The following is a 22474-nucleotide window of genomic DNA, read 5'->3' as shown; positions in this document are numbered from 1 at the left end:
CTGACATTCCCCACCTCCTCTCTGTCCTCACCTCCATGACCACTGGCAGCAGAACATGTGCATGAAGTGAGGAGGCAGGATTTGAGACAAGGGACAGATATCCTTATGTGTTGTCTACCAGACAACACACATAAGGCGATGGGGCAGGAAGAGGACCAGAATCAATCCTGGGGCCAAAGAATCCTATCCTAGGAGTTGAGAGAGGCTTTCCAGCAAAGACTGACTCCTTCACTGTGATGCTATTTATGTTCACTCTGATGAACAGCAGTGCTTTTCAAGGCTCTGATGGCAGTTATAGTGTTGGGAACCGCTGTAGCAGCGGTCTCCAGCCCTTTTAAGTACAAGATCATTTTTTGAATTTAAGTGCAACCCAGGATCTACCTCAAAGAAAATGTAGAAATAACAGTAATCACACAAACCCATACACTTTTGACCCACCCCCTGCCCCGAGGCCATGCCCCTGCCCCGAGGCCATGCCCCTGCCCCACCTCTTCTCCAAGACCCCTCCCTGTTCACTCTATCCCCCCTCCCTCCGTCACTTGCTCTCCCCCACCCTCACTCACTTTCACTGGGCTGGGACAGGGGGTTGGGGTACGGGCTCTGGGCTGGGGCCGAGGGGTTCAGAGTGTGGGAGGGGCTGAGCCTAGAGCAGAGGGTTGGGGTTCTGGAGAGGGCTCAGGGCTGGGGCAGGAGGTTGGGGTCCAGGAGGGGGTGCAGGGTGCTGGCTCCAGGAGGGGGCTCAGGCAGCAGGTTGGGGTGCAGGATGCAGGCTCTAGGAGGGGGCTGGGGCAGGGGGTTGGGATGCAGGAGGTGTTCGGGGTGCAGGAAGGGTTCGGAGTACAGACTCCGGCCGGGTGCCACTTACATCAGACGGCTCCCAGGTGGTGACACAGCGGGGCTAAGGCACAGCCTGTGTCACCTGCAACTCCTCCCCCTCAGGAACCTAAATTCCTCTGCCAGACAAGTTTGGCAGTGACCACAGCCAGTTTCATAGTTTTATGGACCAGTACTGGCTCCTATTCCTGCTGTGCCTCACAGTCCTTTCCCACTGATGAATCTCAGGTGGGACTTAGCCTGCTGACTGGGGAAGGCATTGGCTTGGGCTTCCCTACTCCTGGAAGAGTCTAGCCATTTCCTGAAGCAGTCTGAGGACTTTGTTCTAGCCATTAATGGTAATTTTTAATGACCTGAGCTATGTGTGCATAACTGAGGATGCACTCTAGATCAGTGGTTTTCAAACATTTTTTCTGGTGACCCAGTTGAAGAAAATTGTTGATGCCCATGACCGAATGTAGCTGGGGATGAGAGGTTTGGGCTGTGGGAGGGAGCTCTGGGCTGGGCCAGGGGGTTGGGGTGTGGGAGGGGGTCAGGGCTCTGGGCTGAGGGTGCAGCCTCTGGGGTGGGGCCAGGGAGGAGGGGTTTGGGGTGCAGGAGGAGGCTCCGGGTTTGACTGGGTTTGAGTGGGGGGCTCAGCGTTGGGGCAGGGGATTGCGGATTGGGCCATGGGGTTGGGCCCCGGAAGGGACCAGCAGCAGGTCTGGGTCCTAGGCAGAGGCACGCAAGCAGCTCTGCGCGGCTCTCGCCCACAGGCACCGCCGCCCCACCCCAGCTCCGATTGGCCGGGAACCGGTCAATAGGAGTGCGGAGCCGGTGCTCAGGGCAGGGGACAGCACACAGAGCCTCGTGGCCCCCCAACCTAGGAGCCAGACCTGCTGCTAGCCTCTTCCGGGGCGCAGCACGGTGTCAGAATAGGTAGGAACTAGGCTGCCTTAGCCTGGCAGCACCACCAATGGGACTTTTAATGGCCCAGTCGGCGGTGCTGACCAGAGCTTCCGAGACCCAGTCCCTTCCATTCCGCGACCCAGTTCTGGCTCGTGACCCACAGTTTGAAAACCACTGCTCTAGATCCTCCAGCAGGGACAATGGCCAGTTGCTAATTATGTCACAGAGTTTTGGCATGTGGTAGCTGACACCACATGGAACGAGGCTGCGCATCGCTACCACTCCCGCATTGGCCTGGAAGATTAGATCAATGATAAGCTGGCGCAAGTAGAGCCATGGGTCAGTCTGGACACCTTGCTGAAACTCCGTATTAAGATTGACAACCGCCTACTGGAACGCCGCCTAGAGAAGGTCGGCATCCCGAACCTCGCTAGCCTCACCAGGTCTAGTCTGCCATCTCCTGGTGCCCTCACCACAGCCCAAATCTATGCAAGCCCAGCCTCGTCTCTCTGAAGCAGAGAAAATTGACATCAAGTCTGTACTGTGGTGAACTGGGACACTTCACATCAAGCTGCCCTGTGAAAGCTTGGTCTGTGTTCCCAGTCAGGAAATGGCAAACCCAGCCCTGGGCCTGCCCAAGGGCCTGGGTTGGTGTCTTCCCCCTCACTCTGGTACTTCACACTAACACAGGTCTGCCAGGACTTTGGCAACAGCCTTCCAACTCCTGTTCATTTTCCTACACCCCGCTATGTTGGAGGTTAACCTAGAAGTTCTAGTGCAGTGGTTCTCAAGCTGTGCGTCATGATCTCAAAGTGGATTACAAGTTTGTTTTAATGGGGTCGCCTAGACAAAGACAAATGACACAATAATAATAGTAATAAAAGTGGTTCTGTTAAGTTTAAGTTATTTTATTTTATAATGGGTCACTTTCTCTACTCAGGCACGTGTCTGTCAGAACTGTCTGAAATGGTTACCTAGCAACTGATTCAGCACATTGTGGTTGAAGCTAGTTTGAAAAGTTGCTTGTAGAAATCATTTTAGCAATGGACCATTTTCTAAAGAAAAGTGGTGGAAACGGGGGTAAGGAAGGGGAGTTGATTGCCAGTTGCAGCAAAAGAAGAGCTGACAACGAGGATCCAAACAGTGAAAAACTAAGAAATTGCAATTATGATTTGAAGTATTTGGAATCGGGATTTATATGGACTGTTTTGAGCAGGACCCACAGCCACAGTGTGTGCTGTGTGGCAAAGTTCTGGCAAAGGAGAGTTTAAAACCGTCTAAAATGTTGCGGCACTTGCAGACATAGCATAGTTCTCTTCAGACAAAACCATGCCATTTTTTTTTCAATCAAAAGCTGAGAGAGCTACAGGCCAGAAGACACTACTGAAAATGGCAGTAACTGCAAATGAGAAAGCTGTTGAGGCATCTTTTGCTGCGTCAGACTGGACAGCTAAACCTGGGAAAACACACACTATTGGAGAAACTTTTTTTCTGCCATGTGCCAAGGAAATGATTTTGAGTATGTTGGGGCAAAGTGCAGCAACTCAACTTGATTAGATTCCCCTTCTAACGACACTATTGCCAGGCGTATTCACAGTATGGCAAATGACGTGACTAAACAAGTGATCAAGCAAAATCCTTTTTTTTTTTTTTCATTCAACTTGACAAAATTACAGACGTGTTGGGTGCCGCTCAGATTCTGACATACATAAAATTTGAGAATGATGAAAAACTCCAAGAGGAATTTCTGTTCTGCCAGCCATTACCACAGCGTGCTACAGATGAACAGCTCTTTGCACATTTGGGTGCTTTTCTCTCTGATTGGAATGCTTGGAACGGCAATGCTGTGTAGGAATTCGCAGTGATGGTGTTTGTGCAACGACTGGAAAAAACAGTGGGCTAGTCACCCGAGTGCAGGCTGTTGCTCCGCAAGCAGTTTGGACTCCCCGTATTATATACACAGGCAAGCCCTAGTTGCAAAAAAAAAAAAAAAAAAAAAAAAAAGCCACCCATTCTAAAACAAGTTCTCAGTGAAGCTGTTCGCATAGTTAACTTTATCAAAAGTAGCTCAACAAGTGTATGTCTGTTTGGAGTTTTGTGTGATGAGATGTGACAGGAGCCGAGCATCATCAGTTACTTTAATACATAGAAGTTAGGTGGTTGTCTCAAGGAAAGGTTCTCAATCGTTTGATTGAGCTCAGAGAGGAAGTGAGAATTTTTCTTTCAGATAAAGATTCCCCACTGGCTGAAAAGTTTGCAGATACCAAGTAGCTTGCTTTACTAACTTACCTGGCAGACATTTGTGAATGCCTAAATGTTTTAAATACCTCATTTCAAGGGCACGATGCATCTGTCTTTTCTCTCAGTGACAAAATTGAAAGTTTCCCTGTGGTAAGCTCACGTGGCCAGTGGCAGTTTTGAAGTGTTTTTTTTGTTTTTAGGTTTTTTTAGTGGGATGACTTTTTCGATGAAAATGCCTTGCCAAAGCATGACTTACAATCTATTATCTTCAGGCTCCTGGAAAGCTGTAAACTACAGTTTCGGGAGTACTTCCCTGAAAAGGATTGGAAAACAGAGGCATGAATTAGAAATCCCTTTAATGAAGAAGTGACTGCAAGTGCTGTTATGTCACTTAAAGTAAAAGAAACATTTATGGACCTTTCTTGTGAGGAAACATCGATGCTGAGATTCTCTAAGAAACCTCTTGCTGACTTCTGGATTTCTTTGCTGTCATCTGCAGCATTGAAAGCGCTCATGCTGTTTTCATCCACCTACCTGTGTGAAGCTGGGAACTGCAGCCAATGGGAGCTGCAGGGGTGGTGCCTGCAGGCAGGGGCAGCGCGCAGAGCCCCCTGGCCCCTCCACCTAGCAGTTACAGGAACACCCAACCCCCTACCCCAACCCTGAGGCTCCTCCCGCACCCAAACTGCTTTTAGAAAGGTTAGTTTTTTAGTATACCTTTAGAAAGGTTAGTTTTTTGTAACCTCAACTGAACAGAAAACTGATTAAATACTGTAAAAAATAATAGACACCCCTAAAGTATGGCCTAAAGATAGAAACTGCTTGAAATGAATTCTTGTTAAATTGACATTGCTTGAATGACTGTAGAAGTAAAAGACAGATAAGGTGGGTGAAATATTGTCTTTTATTGGACCAACTTCTGCTGGTGGGAGACACAAGCTTTCGAGCGTACACAGAGCTCTTCTTCAGGTCTTGGGAATGTACTCAGAGTGTCTCAGCTAAATACAAGGCGGAACATTCTGAAGGCTCCCTTATCATATGAAGGATTGTCAGGAACAATAAGCCCTTGGCAAGTCAATAAATTAGCTTCATCAACCTGGATATTACAGAATTTTTTCATTCCACATTTGCGGATTTCTTCAAGCTCCTTCATCAGCCTCCTGCTGGCCACCATGAAGTAAAAAGTCAGCCATCCTATCCATGATGCCGAAACAGAACCATGAAAATTTGTAATAAACCAGTGCCATCTACTGGACACCAGTGAAATCAGCTGAAAAAAGCTGAACCATCATCAAATTTAGAGCACATTTGGCCATCATCTAACAAAATACTAGGCACATCCAGGGATTTCCCTACACCCCACCCCCTGAACTCTCCCCCCTCGTCCCCAGTTTTATGAACTAATTACATGCAGTGTTGCCAATTTAGTGATTGTTTGGACATTTGAATTGAAATTGAAACATTAATACACACTTTAAAAGCATATAAAGTGTATGATAAAATACATGTATCTGAAAAAGTATAATAGATTTGAAAAGTATGAACATAGACTAGCTTCCTTACACAGCTTTTGTTTTTATGACAATGTCAGTGCATTCATTTCGGTGATGTTGGCCAACCTAATAATTTCAAATGATGATTTGTAAGCAAAGTCTAAATGAGCTCTCCCTGACAGCTAGTGATGAGCTGCGGACTTGGGGGGAAAGGCTTCATGACCAGATTATATTTACATTCACACCTAGGTATCCAGCAAACTAAGCTGTGTTGCCCAAGTGATAGATTTTGGCTGGGGTTGGGTTACAAATCACTTGAATGTGTGTGTGGGGGGAGGGGAGGGTAATGAAATGTTGTTATTCTTATTGTATGAGTAAAGGGCAGTAGAACTGTACTTAGCCTGTGCTGACTGAGGGCATCAAGAGAGAGGGTGGGGCTAGGTGTTTTGCTTGAGTCACAAGTACTATTTGACCTGCCCCTCTCCACTGTTTAAAGACAGAGCTGATTAGGCTCCATAGGTAGTCTTTGTTTTGTTAAGTGACCACTACAGCTGAAATCACTGATAATCAGGTCTAAGTGCTTAGACCTGCTGTGGGACAGTGTTTCTATGGAAGAGACGGCCCAGTCTGCACTAGCGGCAAGGTTCCCCCCACTGAGAGCTCAGCTGAAATCACTGAGAGCTGGGTGGAACCTCAAGAGACCAGCTCGCAGGGGTCACAGTGGCAGGTGGTGACGGTGCAGGGCCATTGGCAACAGAGCGATGGAGTGAATGGTGGCACAACAAACAACAGTGGCCAGAGCAAACAGTGAGCACCTGGAGGAACGAGCAAGGTGCCTTCTTGCCCCCACCTGGGAGGTAAACTCATGTGAATTCTGTGAATGTGAAACTCTGAATTCTGATTTCCACTGACCAAGGACAACACTGGTGAGTGTTAATGAGGCCGTTAAGAATGCTGAAGACACAACACAGTTCATGCAAACAAACATGGCTGTGGCATCATACTTCCTATTTAAGCAAGAGATACCACATAACATTGGCCTCCAGTTTGTAGTAAGTGCATTGTCACTTGTTCATCCTGAAGTTGAACACTAGTTCTGAACAAGACCAGCAAATGTTCACTATCTTTCTGCAAGAAACTCAGCTGACTGGCTAGAAGCATGTGGTGCAAAAGTGAAAGACTCAACAGTTGAAAAAGTGAAGAACTCTCTCACCACATTCAAAACATTTGCATACATGGCTCATGAATGCACCAATGCAAACAGGCATCAAGTATTAAGTCATTGTGTACGTTATCTTGATGTCAGTGGTTGGCCAGTAGATGCATTTCTAGATGTTCAAGTTATAGAAGACACATTGGCTGCATCTGTGACAACCCACATCTTAGAAGAGTTAAATGCTTCTCAACTGGACCCCAAACAGATGGCTGCTTGTGCATTTGATGGAGCTGCAAACTTCTCAGGTAGACATGGTGGAGTACAAGCTTTCCTCAGATAAAAGTGTAACCCTAATGTCTCCTATACACACTGCAGGGGCCATCTACTCCAACTAGTGGTGGTACAAGCTGCAGACTCTTCAAAAGACATTTTAAAAGCTATAAATTTAATGTCTTCATTATATTCTTTTTTCAGCAAGAGTCCAAAAAGACTGAATATCTTGGAAAATATAGAAGATACACTGGGACTGAAGTTCAAATTAGTCCAACCTGGGAAAACCCTCTGGCTTTCTCATGAGCAATCCTTGGCAGTTGTTTTAAAATTACTCCAGCCATTATTACTGACTTTGGAAAGTATATTCCAAGATGCGATGGCTCTAAGTAGTGAGGCTGGTGGATTACTTTTGCTACTACATTCAGAGAAGACTATTGCCATTCTCTCTCTTGTAAGTCTACAGTTGAAACCACTTGGATCATTAAACAATGCCATCCAGGCATCTGCTACAACAGTAGTAAATCTTTGTTGAGCAACAGAAGCTAAATTTGGATCAATCAGAGAGCTATCCATTGAAAAAGAACTGGAAGAAGCAAAGACTTCAGTCAGAAGTTGACTAAGGAAGGCATTTATATTGAATCCTTAAGGGCAGAGGACAAGAAGCATTTGTTAAGACAACTGAAAAAGTACACAGACTTGATTCTTAAAAATCTACAACAGTGACTTCTAGATTCTACTCAACCTCCACGTAGCTTTTACAGATCCCTGTCCTATAAACCACTGACAGTTGAGTGGAGTGAGGCACTACCAGCATTGGGGCTTCCATGTGCTCAGGACATAATAGAGAATTTGAGCACAGAGTGGAATATCATACAACAAATGAATGAAGATTTGACTTCAACTTCTTTTTTATCATCCCCAGTGGCTTGACCCAATCTTTATGCCATGTTTCCTGGGATGAAAGAAGCAGGAATTCATCTCTTGCTACTCCCAGTCACAACAGCTACAGTTGAGTGTTCTTTTTCATCATTGAAAAGAAGTTTGTGTTCTGAAAGAAGTCGCCTTCTGCATGATCATGTGACTGAACTAATGAGCATATCAACTGAAGGAATGGAAGTACCGGACACAGGAGAAACCACCAAAGATGAACACACTGCATTCAAGAAGTTCATTAACAGAGCTGAGAAAAATTATAACAAGAAACCAAGAAGGATGTAGAAGTAGTGCTTCATAGAAGGCTTGAGTAGCCAACTTTAATTTGTGTGGTGATTTTAAAACATGAGTTAAATCTAATAAAATGGTCATGAAACATTTTTCAGTTTTTACTATGGTGCCATACAGCCCACCTTCACCCTCACGGTCTTACCACTCATCGGCCCTAATTTCCCTCCTCTCCCCCCATAAATTTGAACACCCTCCCCTAATTTCAATTCCTGGGGAAAACACTGGGGGCATCTCCCCCTCCGACCACATCTATCCCCTGAAGAGGATATTTAAAAAACCTAAGAGGACACGAAAAACTCTAGAAGAGCACGCCTCTGCAATTGCATGTCATTGCAACCTGTCCCAGAACCCTGGGGGGAAATGGGATGGGGGTGGCTACAGTCTCCAGAAGATGTTCACTTGCCAAATGTCTGGACAAGGGAGACCGAACTATCATTTCAGAAAAAGCAGATAAAAAATGATGAACCTTAAAAGCAATTAAGTGAGCAGTACCGTCCTTCACAGCATGCCACAGCACCTGTGTAAAAAAAGGAGAAGGGGGAGGTTTTAGATGGTGCTGTTTTTTCAATATTAAAGTATGCTTTGAAGTTTGTTATTGGCTCTTTAGGCTCTAGAAGTCCCACTAAGAAGTTATGGGATTCAGCTAAAGATATAGTGAAAGTGCTCTGCTGTAACTAAAGTCCAGGTTGCAAGTAGTGCAGAGAAGGACTGTGAACAGGCAGTAGGCTCTGTGGATGTCCCTAGGCTGAGGAGAGGCCCTAACCACTGAACTAATGGAGGCCCACAACCTTTGTTGGAAAATTCCTTTGTGTTATCATTCCACATTTTCTTTTTTCAAGACAATAAGCAAAGTTCTGAGGCAAGGACTATGAACTTACTTGGACTGGCTGGTTATTTCTCCATACTGGTGAGCCAGCCCATTCGCCTACATGTGGTCAAGAAGATGGGCAGATACAATAACCCCTGGGGGTGGGATGGAGAGAAGAGGAAACTGCCTGTCCAGGAAACATGGAAGAGGTAGCATGACTTATCAGCGATGCAGGAACAACAGGCATTCAAGCAGGAGCAGCAGTGATGGTTTCAGACCTTCTTATAGCAGTATCTGAACAGCAAGCCACAGAAGCCTGGAACTCCAGACCAACCCCACAGAAGTGGGGAAGTTTTGCTGGTGGTTGGTCCCTCATGCATCCCACAGGATGTACCTAGGTATTGTTAAGGAACAGAGTGAAGTTAGGAAGAGGAAGGACGTTGGGAGCAGGGGAACTAATATCTCTGTGCATCAGGCCCTGAAGGAAGAGAGCCAGGATTAAGGGAAATCAGTCCGGCTGGGGGGTGGGGGTGGGGGGTTTAAAGGCCCAAAAGAGTGGACAATAGCCAAGAGGGGACAAGGAGGGGACAAGGAGGCATTCTTCTGATGCAAGAAGGTGAACCAGATTAGAGACCCCAGATGCCAAGTGACCGAAGGACTATTCTAATGTTGGCTACCAGTGGGTTACTGTTTGACTGGCAGATAAAAGACTTAAGATGCTATAATGCTGAAAGGGGCTGGTTACTGGAAGGAGCCTGACTGGAGGAACAGGCCTCTATCACAAGTACCCACCCAGGGAGCCCTGACAGGGTCCTCTGGGATTGGCATGTTTTGTACCTCAGGTACAGACGCAGAGAGGGCTGCACTCTTAGGCCTTGTCTACAAAGGAAAGCTTTTTGATATATCTTTAGTTTTTTCACCATGAGCTGCCTTACGTCCAACACCACAAACTATTTTTTTATTTATCTGGCACCTTATCCCACTTTAATCAATCAGCTTTAGAAGTGACATCTATTTTCAAATGAATTATACAGCTGTAAGGTTTGTGTGGATGCATCACTATTTAAAATTAACTATGCCACTTCAGGCGTCTTCCAACTGCTATCACACTCACCATTGCCTTCACATTGGATTGACCTGCCTGACTGCCTGTGTGCCTTCCACAGCTCCAGGGTCATCTAGACTGGACATCATCTGTCTGTTTAAAAAATGCTAGCACACACTCATACTTGCCCATTTGTAATTCAAGGTCATGTCAAGGTCACTTGCCAAGGGTTCATTATAGCAATCGCGTCCATATTTCTACATGGTCCTATCCAGAAGTCTTAGATTTCCTTGCTCTTTAGGGAGAGGAGCATGTCCAGTTCCATCTTTCCAAGAGTCAGTGCAAACATTTATGCGTACATATTGCAACAAGTGCTGGAAATTCCCAGGATATAGCCCAGTGTGATGCCAGAGCTAAAGAACTCTGGCAGAATTACAAAAACATTAAAGACAAAAACAAGATCTCCAGTAACACTCCCAGTGCATGTACTTACTATGAGGAGCTAAACCAGATTATTGCCAAGGAGGGCACCACAGAATCCCAGTACAGTAGACACTTGTTTGCAGCCACACCTTGCAAGAGCAACTGCCACTTACGAGCAACATTTCCCCTGGGAACACTTTCTCTACCATGAATTGTCCACTTTGGAACAGCATCATAGCTGCCACGTAAGAGCAATATTTGTGATGTCATGACATCACATCCTCTGCTTACTTGCATCATTTTTTGTGGCAAAAACAGACAAAATGCCAAGAAGTCTCTCACTGAAAGAAAAAGTACAGATAGTCCAAGACTGTCAAATGCCAGGGGCTACTCAAAACCAACGTGCAGTCAAGTGGGAGTTGCACAGATTGGCTGTATGCAGAATGTGTAAGCAGCAGGATAAGCTTTTGGCTAAATACAAAGACAGACAGTTTAATAACTGCCGTAAACACGGGCGTGAAGGATGTCAACCAGGCTCTCTTTATATGGTTCAAGGAAAAGAGGGCGCAGGGAGCACTGCTTGCTGGACTCACAATCAAGGAAAAAGCCCTTCAGCTTGCTGCTTTACTTAGAGTGAATGATTGGTTGATTTACCAGATGGAAGAAACACTTCAATGTTGCTTACAAAAAAGAGTCTAGCAAAAAACATTTGGTGGACAAACCAGCAGCTGAGCAGTGGCAGTGTGAAAAACTTCCTCACATTCTTGAAAAGTTTTCCCTGTTCGACATCTACAATGCTGACAAAACAGCACTTTATCTGAAAGGGCTCTGTGAGAGAGGACATGTAGAAAAAAAAATGAAAAGCTAAAAGGAGGGAATGCTTCAAAGGGCAGGAAACTGTGCTCATCTGTGCCAACATGGATGGGAGTGACAAATGCCCACCGTTCATGATCGGGAAGTCAAAATGACCCACATGTTTTCTGAAGGATTTCAGTAAACTTCCCCTCAATTTTGTCAGCTCAGCAAATGCCAGGATGACAGGTAAGATTTTCATCAACCGACTAAAAAAGTGGGAAGTCAGCTTTGCTTGCAGCATCATAAAGTATGCCTTTTACTGGATAACTGCTCTGCACACCTACGGATTGAGGTGTGATTAAGAATATGAAGGGACATTACCGATCAAAAAATCACAAACTGGATTTTTGTAGCTCTTGATGCAGACCCCAACACCAGATGTTCAGACAGTCCTGAAAACTTTAAATTTGCTAGCTTGTGTTCATTTTGTTGCTGATGCATGGCAAGATGTAAAAGCTGACAACAATTTCCAACTATCTCAGGAAAGACAAATGTGTTGTGTCGGTGGAAAGTGTGCAAGACAAGAATATTGAAGAGTTTGATGACCACCTAAATGATGTTCCACTTCCAGTCAACACGGAAAAAGAGGACGTAGTAGCTGCTGTGGCTATGACTGAGGATTTGCTCACATTCAGAGAGCTAACTGTTGAGAAATTATTGAGCGCTGCAGCAAGCATAGGCACCAAATCTGTGGCTGCTCAGGGGCACAAGCACCCACGGAGAAAAAATAGGGGGTGCTCAGCACCCATGGAGCTGGCTGGGACTGCTGGTCTAGGGGCCCTGGCCCTGTACCCCCAATCAGTTATTGAGTGGGGTTGACCATGTACCCCCAATCAGCTGTTGAGGGGGCTTCCCTGCCACTCCCTCCTCTCTGCCCCTCCATTGCCCTTAAGGCAGGAGGGGGCGTAAAGGAGGAAGCAGCAGACAGGAGATGCTCAAGAGAGGGGGTTGTGACACTGCATCCCATATTCTTCATAGTTGTATGAATATAATTATGACATAATTATGATGCATTTTGTACAAGATGGGGCATGTGAGATGTCATTGGAAAAGTTATGATTTGCTGAAAATGATTATCCTATTTGTATACATGTATTGTTTTTGTATCTGAAGCTATGAATATTGATTAGGGATCTGTATTTCAAATGGGCTTACTCTGGAAACACCCACAGCCAGCCTTTCAGGTACAACAGTGAAGAAGTCAGATGGGGCTGATGGCCCATCAGAAAAGGCAATAGACTGTGGAATAGCTTAACCTTCTTGTGGGCATTTTGGCCAGTCTATAAGCAATGGCAGCTATAACATTGCAAGGGCATGTGACCAGACCACATGTCTCTGGACTCCAACTTGGGATGTCAGTATTTTTCCACAAACCAGTCTGGGAACCAAATTTTGAAACAAAGGGTTCCTGCCCTATATTAAAGCTATATAAGGCAGGGAGTGACCATCATCTGTTGTTCATCACTCCCCACAAAAGAAGACTCCTGGAAACACCTGAGAAACAAAGACTGATGTGGGGGAAGTGCTGGACCCAGGCTAAAGGGATTTCTAGCCCATGTATGAAAGACCTGGGAATTCCAAGCTATAAAGCAAGTGCAACTTGTCCCTTAAGAATCTGCAGCCTGCTAGTATCATCAGCCAGGGTGAGAATCTGCTAATTCATATCCTATCTTTCAAGTTTCTTAGATATTTTTTTGTTTATTTATTAGGTAATCTGCTTTGATCTGTTTGCTATCACTTATAATCACTTAAAATCTCTCTTTTGTAGTTAATAAACTTGTTTTTGCTTTATCTAAACCACTGATTTGGAGTGAAGTGCCTGGGACATCACAGTTCAAGGGGCAAAGGCTGTTGCATATCCGTTCCATGGGGGGGCAGGAGAAGAGAACTCTATGAGCTTACACTGTACAGTTCCCTGTGCAGCACAAGACGGTATAATTTTGGGTTTATGCTCCAGAGAGGGTACATGTCTGGAGAGCTGAGAATTACCTTGGCTTTAGCCTTTCTACTGTTGGTTCATGCACTGGCTAGTCAGAGAGCCTGCATGTAACTGCAGCTGGCTGTGTCCCTACCTGTGTGAATGGTGGTGGAAGTGTAAGACCAGGAGTGGGTCTGCAGCTTGTCACAACAGCAGAAGGAGAGGGGTCAGAGGGTTCAGTGGTACCCCAGTTTCAGACAGCACCCCAGAAGAACCCATCACAGGAGTCTCAGGGGTGAGGGTAGAGCAGAAGTGGGAAGAGGTGGAGTGGGTGTTTGTTTTGAAAGTTATTTCAGGAATATTCTGCTGTTTACAATGCTTGCATGTGTTTAGTATAAATATTTGGTTTCTAATAAACTGTGTCCAGTTTCAGAGTAACAACCGTGTTAGTCTGTATCCGCAAAAAGAAAAGGAGTACTTGTGGCACCTTAGAAACTAACCAATTTATTTGAGCATAAGCTTTCGTGAGCTACAGCTCACTTCATCGGATGCATCATTGGGAACAGCAGCAGGGCTAAGCAAACCCCCTCTCCCGAGGGAGAGCAATGGCCGTCGGGTGGAGGAGCTGGATGTAGATTGCTCAGCAGGATTGGGGTCGCTATTCAGCGTTTGTGTAGCGTCGTCCCACATACGTCGTCCCCCACACCACCCCCGGTCTCCCCAGGGACGGGCGGGCGGCCAGGAATCGCTCTCAGGGAATGACCGACCCTCGCTCGCGTTCTGCCCCAGACTTTTGCAGGCCCGGAAGCTACCAGAGGGCCGCTCTCTCGAGCGGGGCTCAAACGCCCCCGCCCTGAGCAACCAGGGTGCCCAGGCTCTCCTACCCGCCGACTATTTGCCCTCAGCCCCTTGTAGCCAGTCACTCCCCACCCCGCCTGTGAGGAACCACCGCATGCTGCCCTCCAACAGCGTGACTAACGCCGAGTCCCGCCCGCTCCGCCCGCCCATGGCAGGGCCTAGTGTACCGAAGTCCTACCGCCCCCTGAACGACTAGTAAAGAACACCCCCGCTAAGCTCCCTCTATTTATAGGCCTGGGTACACTGCGCAAGCGCAGAGCAAAGCCCCAGCACTCTCGCTCACTTCCTGTTGCCCTGGGACCGTTTCCGGGTCACTCGTCCCGGCCACGCCCCTTGGTGCTAGTGTGGTGCGCAGCGTACTGCCGCAGCCTCTCGTTCCCGCCGGAAACTTTTCTTCAGGAGTGTTGGTAGCCGAGCGCGAGGGACTCCCGGGGGGGGGCGGGGCCATGGCGGGAGGCGCCGGGCTGCGAGGCCGCCGCTGCCGCTTTGTCTCCTGGCTCTGGCTGCGCCCCTGCTCCGGCCGCTGAGGGTCCCTGGGAGCTAGAGCCCCAGGCATGGCCTCCCCGCCGCTCCCGGAGGCGGGCGCCGAGCTGCGGGCCCTCCAAGGGAAGGTGGAGGTGCTGGAGGCGGAGCTGGGGTGCTGTCGGAGCCAGCTGGAGCAGGTGCAGAGGCTGCTGCGCCACACGGAGCGGCTCTACCGGGAGGCCCAGGAGAGCAACGGGGCGCTACAGACACAGGTACCGACCCCGTCTCAGGCCGCTGCGCGTCCCTCCCCTCCGCACTCACCGAGCCTCCCCCTGTCACCCGGGCACGCCCTCCCCTCACCTCTGGGGCTGCTCCCCTTCCCGCGCTGGCGCGGCCCTTTACTTAGCAGCCAGACACCTCATCAGTCCCTGAGTATTCAGGGTTTTCGCTCAGAGATCCGGGTCTGCATGCCCAGCCTCATGCTCCCTCTGGCTCTTGACAGGCTGTGGGCCTTGTTAGCCTCTCATGTCGCTGAGCTGTTTTCCTCAGCTGCAGCACCAGACAACCATAAGCTCTAACATTCTCCAGTTCACAGAAAGTCCCACAGGGATATTTGATCTAATTTAGCTTCTCAAGTTGAGTGCCCAGCACTGGAACTTAGTTCCAGCATTTTTGAAACCATCGCTTACAAGTACATTATATATAGTATTCAGACTTACAAACCTGGTTCCTTAATCAAAAGGGAAGATTACACTAGGGAGAGGCAAGAGAAGGAAAAACATAGAAGACAGCCTGGTAAAGATTTGGGGCAGTATGGGTCATAGAGATTTTTATAGTGTTGACACATCACTAGCTGTGGTATACTAAGATGATAAACATTATCCTTTAGGGTCACATGAAAAGTGCATGTTCGAATTTTAATCTTGTATCTTACAAACAATTAGTGGTTTGGTCGCTTCCTTCACATTTCCTTCTTTAATCAGTATAATTTTAATATGACTGGAATGTCATCTTTGTTATGACACCCACTTGTCTAATACGTGGGAGTCTCAAGAAACTAAAATCAGTTATGGTATCTATGATAGACTTAAATAGTTGTTTCTGTACAATATATGTAAGAAAATAGAGCAGTATAGTTTTCTGAGATGAATAATTATAATGGCTTTGATTTAATAGTTTTTATAATGCACGCTTTTTCCTGCAGGTTGAAGAGCTGAGTAAGGAAGTCCATGATAGGAAGAAAAAAGAGAGAGAGACATCTAGTGTAGAAGTGCAAACTGAAGACTATGATTCTTGGCAACAGTCAGGTAACCAGTGGAAATTGCACTGGAAACAGTGGAAAGAAAGATCCTTAACACTTTCCTTAATCAGTTAAATTAGTTCACTGACTTAACTAACTCCCTAAATATTGTTCTTCATTTCTTATTAATTTGAAGTTTATTTTATATGCACATGTAGCTCCCCTTCCTGTCCTGCATCAAACACAGCTTCTTGTCATTGCCTTTAAGGCCTTTCACTATTAAGCCCTGCCATTGTCTGTGAAATAAAACTGCTGATCCAGGCTTTGTACTGCTGGTGATTAGTTTCAATTGTCCAGTTTTCTGCTTCTCCTTTAAGCAGTCATGCTGCCTTCTATGCATGCAAAAATACCTCTTCATCAAAATTTGGAAAGCTACCTGTGAAGAACTGGGAATGTGATTCTACAATTTTTGAACTCTGTGTGAGATTATGAACCCCATGTATCTGTGTCAGATTGCAAATTCTGTTTTGAATGTGCACCCTTCTGTCCTTCTCCAAGGTGTGTTTGCCTCCATGTTGGGTTGGCATTCAAAAGGCTGGTGACAAAAGAATAACAGTAGGGGGGAGTTGACCATTAAATACCCAATAGTTGCTAATTTGCTAAAAGACTGGTCTCTGCGTGGAAGAACTAGTTTAATGGGGGAGGTCTCATTGGTAAGTCACCTGACAGGGATCTGTGCTCATGTGAGGAAACTGGCAAGGGGATCGCTGGATCTGGGGCTAAAGGTTTTAAAAGGGTAGAAACTGATCGCTCAAGGGTCCATTTTGTCAAGTTCAGGAGGGAAAAGGCACCCTGCATATAGAAGCCTCATGAGGAAGGAGGGCCCCGTCTGCTTTCCAGAGTCTGGATGGCCCAAGGGACTCAGACCACAGCCTAAAGACCCCAGGGGATCCAGAGCAGAGAGGCTTGGTTTCCCCTCCGAGCAGTCCTAGTCAGTGATTGGGAAGGGGCACTTGCTAGGATCTAGGGTACCATCCCCTTATCCTCTTTTAAATCCCCCTTTAAAAACAACCTCTGCTGCGATGCTTTTAAATCACTATTGTCTGGCATTGATTAGGCAAATGTTGAGTTGCGCTTTAAGCTTTTCTACTAAAGACAGTTCATTTTATTATTGTTTCATCATCCCAGTCCATTCTGTTTTATCCACTTATTATGTACTGTCTGATTTCTAGATTGTGAGCTTCCAGGGCAAGGAGCTCAGCTCTTTTTGTTTGTTTTTGTTTTGTTTTGTTTTGTTTGACTTCTCTGTGCAGTGCCTAGCACAATGATAATGCTGATCTTTAATGGAGGCTCCTAGACACTAGCATAATAGAAGAATAAATAACAGGATTACTTGTGCATACACTTCGGCAGTTGCAGAAGTACATTTAAGAAAGTTTTCATTTGCTCAACAAAAGTGGGGTAAACCCAAAATGGTGCATACAACCTGGAAATTGAGGCTAGTTAGCCTATTTGTGAAAAGTGAAGCATATGCATTAGGGTCATCAGGCTGATTTGTGTAAAATGTTACTTTGCTAATTTATGCAATTTAAACTTTTTTCTACAGATTATTACAATTATCAGAATTATTGTAACAACATTGATGCTCAAGATAACACATCTGAACTATCAGTGCAGCAGAACCATGAGAATGAAGGTCCCAATCCTAATTCTACAGAGCAGTCTCAGGCAGGTGGTGGTATTCATTCACACATTGGTAGCACAGAACTTGCTGAATGTGGACAAGGGGATAACTTAATCGAGAATTTACAGGTAGTAGAACTGTGTGTTTTGAAATACTTTTGGAGTCCTTAATCTGTCAACATGTCTATGATTTTGAAAGTCTAGCTTCAGTTCCAATATTACTATCTGAGATAGCTGTTTCAGTGATCCAGTACTGAAGATTGTTTATAAATTTTTCTCCTTTGTGCAATAAAACTAGGGTCCCAGTTCTGCAATCAGGTCCGCCAGTGTGGATCTGGGTGCAGGATCGGGGCTAGGTTGTAAAGGTGTATGCACGTTTTAAAGCAAGAAAATTTTAAGAAGCACAGAATTTAGGAGCTATAATTGCAGCATGTTTTTACACAAAGAACATCCTTCTAATCTGCATTATGTAGAACCATAAATGCACAACATCATTTATAATTTTTTTTTTTAAAGCAGTCACATAACCTTGTATCCTCTAGGGATAGTAGTCCTCTGATTTAACCATCTCTGTAGAGCTGGAACCAAATGAGATTTTTTTTTCTTTTAAGGAACAATTTAAAGAAAGTGTGTGTGCATGTGTGTGGTAGCATGGGCCTTGCCTGGCATGGCCTGGAAGCATGAAAAGTAGCCCAGTCAGAAATATTTGCAAAACGTGTGCAGGTAGGTTGGAGGTGTAGCTGGAGAGGTATACAGGAGTGGACAAGGAAATTGAGATTGCAGTCAGAGGTACTGCATTGGAGGTGAGTGTGGGAAGAAGCCCCAGATGTGTGGGGAAAGAGAAAGTGTAGCAACCTGAAAGGGGAAAAAGGGATGCTCTTAGATGCGTTGAAGATAGATGGAATTAATGGATCGAACAGTGGTAAGGCTCTGAGAGTGAGTAGGAACTGCAAAGGAGAAGGCTCTTGTATCATTAGTTGTGAAATTGTGGGCAAAGCCTGGGAGAGAGGGTCCGTACTAGAAGATGGGGGAAGTAGCAGAGGAGAGAGAGAGAGACATAAGGTCTGAGGTATCTTATCTAAGGCCATGTCTACACTTACAAGCGTGCAGCAACACAACTGTACCAATACAGCTGTGCCACTGTAAGATCATTGTGTAGCCACATTATGCCAACAGGAGAGAGTTCTGCCATTGACATAATAAAACCAGCTCAATGAGCGGTGCTGGCTATGTCGGTGAGAGACATAGCTTATGCTGGCAAAACTTACGTCACTCAGGGTGTCGTGGTTTTTTTTCTTTAAAGTTTTGCCGACATAAGTGTCGGTGTAGACATGGCCAAAGAATTGATACTCACCATAGTATCTGAAGTTGGCTGCAACTAGTATACGCAGTTTAAAAACAAAGCAGTTATTTTTTAAATGGATCCTGAAATGAATGGGGAGCAGAGGGGAGTTTGAGAAAAGGTGTGTGTTGTGGTTATACTTCTTTTGTATGCTTTAGAAGGCAGACAGTAGCATTATGTGCATGCTGGAAACTGGAGAGCTAGAATTTGAAAGGTTCTAGAGAAAGGAACTTCATCAGTTAATGGGAGAGGGGATGAAAGCATGAATGGGGGATCTCAGCAAAGGTGGACTCAAACCAGTGATATTGATGTTTGTTACAGAGTTTATGGTCACTTTCTATTAGGGGTACATTTATAAATAGTTAGATGATCTATGAAAGTTTTAATAAGTGATAGATACTAGTATAACAGAACGTATTCTAGATGGTTATATGCAATCCAGTGATCTGGATATCAGTCTCTAACACATACTACTCATGTCTATAACATACTTATAACCTCTATTACTGATTTATTAACCTTTTATAAACTAATAAATGTACCCTTCATATAGTGTGTGACTCGATTTATAAATTACTCAGATAACATGGTGATGAGCACATAACTGCATAGGTAGGCCTATATGGGCATAGTTGCAGTGCTCATAAGGATTACGTCGATTACTTTATTGGATTGAAAGTACTTACGCTCAAATCTTTTATCAACAGAATAGGTATAGCATGGGCATTTGGCAGTGCCAGCTCTCCCACTTCTCTATGCTGTCTGTTTGCCTTACCCCCTGATGTAGGTAGACAATATATAGGGATAAGAAATGAGTTCACTCTTTACCTGTCAGTCTTGCACCTCTCAAAGTATCTCAGTTGTGGTGCTGGTTTTGTAATCTAGTACTTAAACGCTGAACTGAGAACCAACGTTTATTTTATAAAGGTCACTGTGGGGCCAACAGATGGTACCTTTCTTCACTACTGTCAGTAACCTGAGTCACTTTTGAATTGAGTAATGAAAAATGAAAGGCTTTGGGTGGAGTTCTGGCCCCATTGACGTTAGTAGGAGTATTGACATTGTCGTCAGTGCAGTCAGCATTTCAGCCTCTTTCTCCACTAACAATCCTCTGAGCCATCCATATCCCTAAGGCACTAGATTTGTATCAGTTTATTAACATTGATATTTCTTTAAAATGCTGAAGTGTGTTACAATGGAAGAATAAAAGCTGACCTTTCTTGTAGCAGGCAACTTACTTTTTTTATTATCTGATCTTAGGAACCAGAAGATACTTCGTTAGCAGAAGGTACATTAGCAGAAAGCTTGAGAGCTGCTGCAGAAGCTGCTGTATCACAGACTGGGTTTATTTATGATGAGAATACTGGATTGTATTATGACCATAGCACTGGATTCTACTATAATTCGGTAAGTTTCTTTTTCAAAATTGTTGCTGTTTTACATATATGGATCTGTACTATTTGCCTGATATAATAAAAGTTGGAGTAATAAAGATTGATGGAATCAACAGAGAACTAAGACCCGAGCTGATTTTATAATTTAAAGTAAATATTGAGTGTGCAAATATCCTGAGAAATAATTTGAAAAGAAAAGGAAAATTTCATCTCCAAGCACGTTTTTTTTCTAAACAGAGTGACAAAACTGGAGTAACACTTGTTTTCAGTGGTTTAACTCTAGACTGAAACCAATGCAACAGAGGTCAGACACTGCTGAATATTTTTCATGGGACATAAAGCTGTTTAAGTGGTACAGTCTGAGAAAAAATCACAAAAATGTGTCCCTTGATGTGAACAATATAAATCATGTTTACCGTGTGCTAAGGAATTCTTAATAGTGTTTTCCATAATTTTTGCATTATTAAGTTGATGGTGTTCTGGTTTCTGTGAACCAGTTGAAATTCACTGTAGTTCAAAGATCAGTGCAAACACTTACTCTCAAATTGTCAGGTTCCTCATTCATGCAATTGCAGTGTTTTGTGCAATCATCCAGTTCACATACACGGTTTTAAAAGTGGAACTGCTGAATGATGATAAATGCCAGTATGAAAAGCAAATGTAGGCCTTTATCTAGTTCCTTTCAGACCTTGTGTACTGTTAACATTTTTGTACTATTAACAAAGATGTCTCTTAAGGAGAAAATTATTTCTGCAGCAAATTATTCTACAATAGCAAAGCTTCTGTTGGAATCTTTATTTTAAAATTAGACTTAGAAACATGAGCTTAAAAATAAGTCAAATTTTGAACAAAACAGATTGTAGTAGCCTGCCCTGAGTCATTGAGATTTCTCTGCTACCAAAAGCTTATTCAGAGAAAGTGTAGGAAACCGTTCCATTTAGCTGGATGCTCTTATGATTAATTGAAAATAATTTTGGGAGAAAATAAAAAAGAATATCAAGACTATGTCTACACTACAAATTACTTCAGTATAATTTACATTGCTCAGGGGTGTGAATAATCCACACCCGTAAGCGACATAAATTATACTGACCTAAGTGTGCAGGCAGGAGTTATTAAAAGTCAACAGAGAGCTTAGAGCTTCTTCACCAGAAGTGCTGGAGTGGTGCTGTTGTGCCACTGTGATGATGTAGTGTAGACATAGCCAAAGACCTCAGGCAAAGTGGATCAAACTGCTTCAAGAGTTATTCAGCTTCAGCAATATAGATGAGTCTTCGTTTATGAATGTGGATGTCTTTTTCTTTTGTAAGGCGTCTATTTTGGTATAAATGTAAGAGCATACATGTTAATCTTAATGGAAGTCCTATACTGAAGGAAGACTAGACTCTTAAATTTGCAACACTGCATGGGCAAACTCAGTCATATGCTTCAGAAATGTATGTAATGCTCATGAAAAGTGCTATACTGACAGCACTAGAAAGTGAAGGACAGCTACAGCACAGACATTGGTTTTACAAGCTTTCCAACACACTCACCATTTTGGCTCAACCCTGCACGACCTGTTTTATTCTCTGCTTTTAGGGATGCTTATTCCTAATGTTTTATTTTCAGTATTGTTAATGTGTTATTGATGTGATAGGATGCAATCCTGTAAACATTTGAAGCCAGTGGGGCTACTCACAGAAGTAAAGTTCAGCCTGTGTATAAATGTTTGCAGGATTGGGATCATAGGGTCCAGCCTCATTCTGCATTACAGTTACTTGATCCTTTACTTGTGTTTTCTTGTCCAATGACTGTCACTATAGTAATATGTAATAGAATTTAGCGCATTGTTACATTTATATGAACTTCACGCACAGTTCTTTATTAATTTGATGTTTCACTAGGCAGTACATAAATCAGATTAAAGGATGCATTTTGCTTTATTTTTCTTTTTAAAGGAAAATCAACTTTATTATGATCCAACCACTGGAATTTATTACTATTGTGATGTTGAAAGTGGCCGATATCAGTTTCATTCACGAGTGGATCTGCAGTCTTACCAGGCTTCAACCACTCAGACTAAGGATAAAAAAGGGAAAAAGAAAAGAAAAGATCCAGAGTGGATTACTGCAAATGAATATAAGGTAATTTATTTCAGATTTGCAAATATTTATCAAAGGCAAAAATTATTTTTCTGTGAGCAACTTGTGATTGTGTGGATTTTGTGAACTGAAGGAATGATATGTATCCAAAATGTCACCAGTGCATCACTAAAAGTTAAGAATTAACACTAGAAAGTGTTAAAATAATTTTCTGATTGAAGGGGCTAAAGTGGGGGCCTTAAGTCAGGAC

The 22474-nt window shown here is 44.3% G+C and overlaps 1 protein-coding gene across 5 annotated transcripts in view; it reads left to right on the top strand.

The window, feature by feature from the left end:
* The first annotated feature begins 14269 nt into the window (after positions 1-14269).
* Positions 14270-22474, top strand: part of AGGF1 (angiogenic factor with G-patch and FHA domains 1) — a 37493-nt gene continuing 29288 nt past the window's right edge. The window contains exons 1-5 of one of the 5 annotated variants that reach the window (XM_037902972.2): positions 14270-14753; positions 15686-15788; positions 17328-17449; positions 20007-20153; positions 22081-22266. In XM_037902972.2, coding sequence (XP_037758900.1) covers positions 14571-14753; positions 15686-15788; positions 17328-17449; positions 20007-20153; positions 22081-22266 — 741 coding nt within the window. In that variant the 5' untranslated portion in view covers positions 14270-14570. Of the gene's footprint in view, positions 14754-15685; positions 15789-17327; positions 17534-20006; positions 20154-22080; positions 22267-22474 lie in introns of all 5 variants that reach the window. The other 4 variants (XM_037902971.2, XM_037902974.2, XM_037902973.2 and 1 more) reach the window with 4 other exon arrangements.

The sequence above is a fragment of the Chelonia mydas genome, chromosome 5 (assembly GCF_015237465.2).
Source record: "Chelonia mydas isolate rCheMyd1 chromosome 5, rCheMyd1.pri.v2, whole genome shotgun sequence".
Taxonomy (NCBI): Eukaryota; Metazoa; Chordata; order Testudines; family Cheloniidae; genus Chelonia; species Chelonia mydas.
The sequence above is the reverse complement of the archived record's forward strand: the minus strand, read 5'-3'. Positions and strand labels throughout refer to the sequence as shown.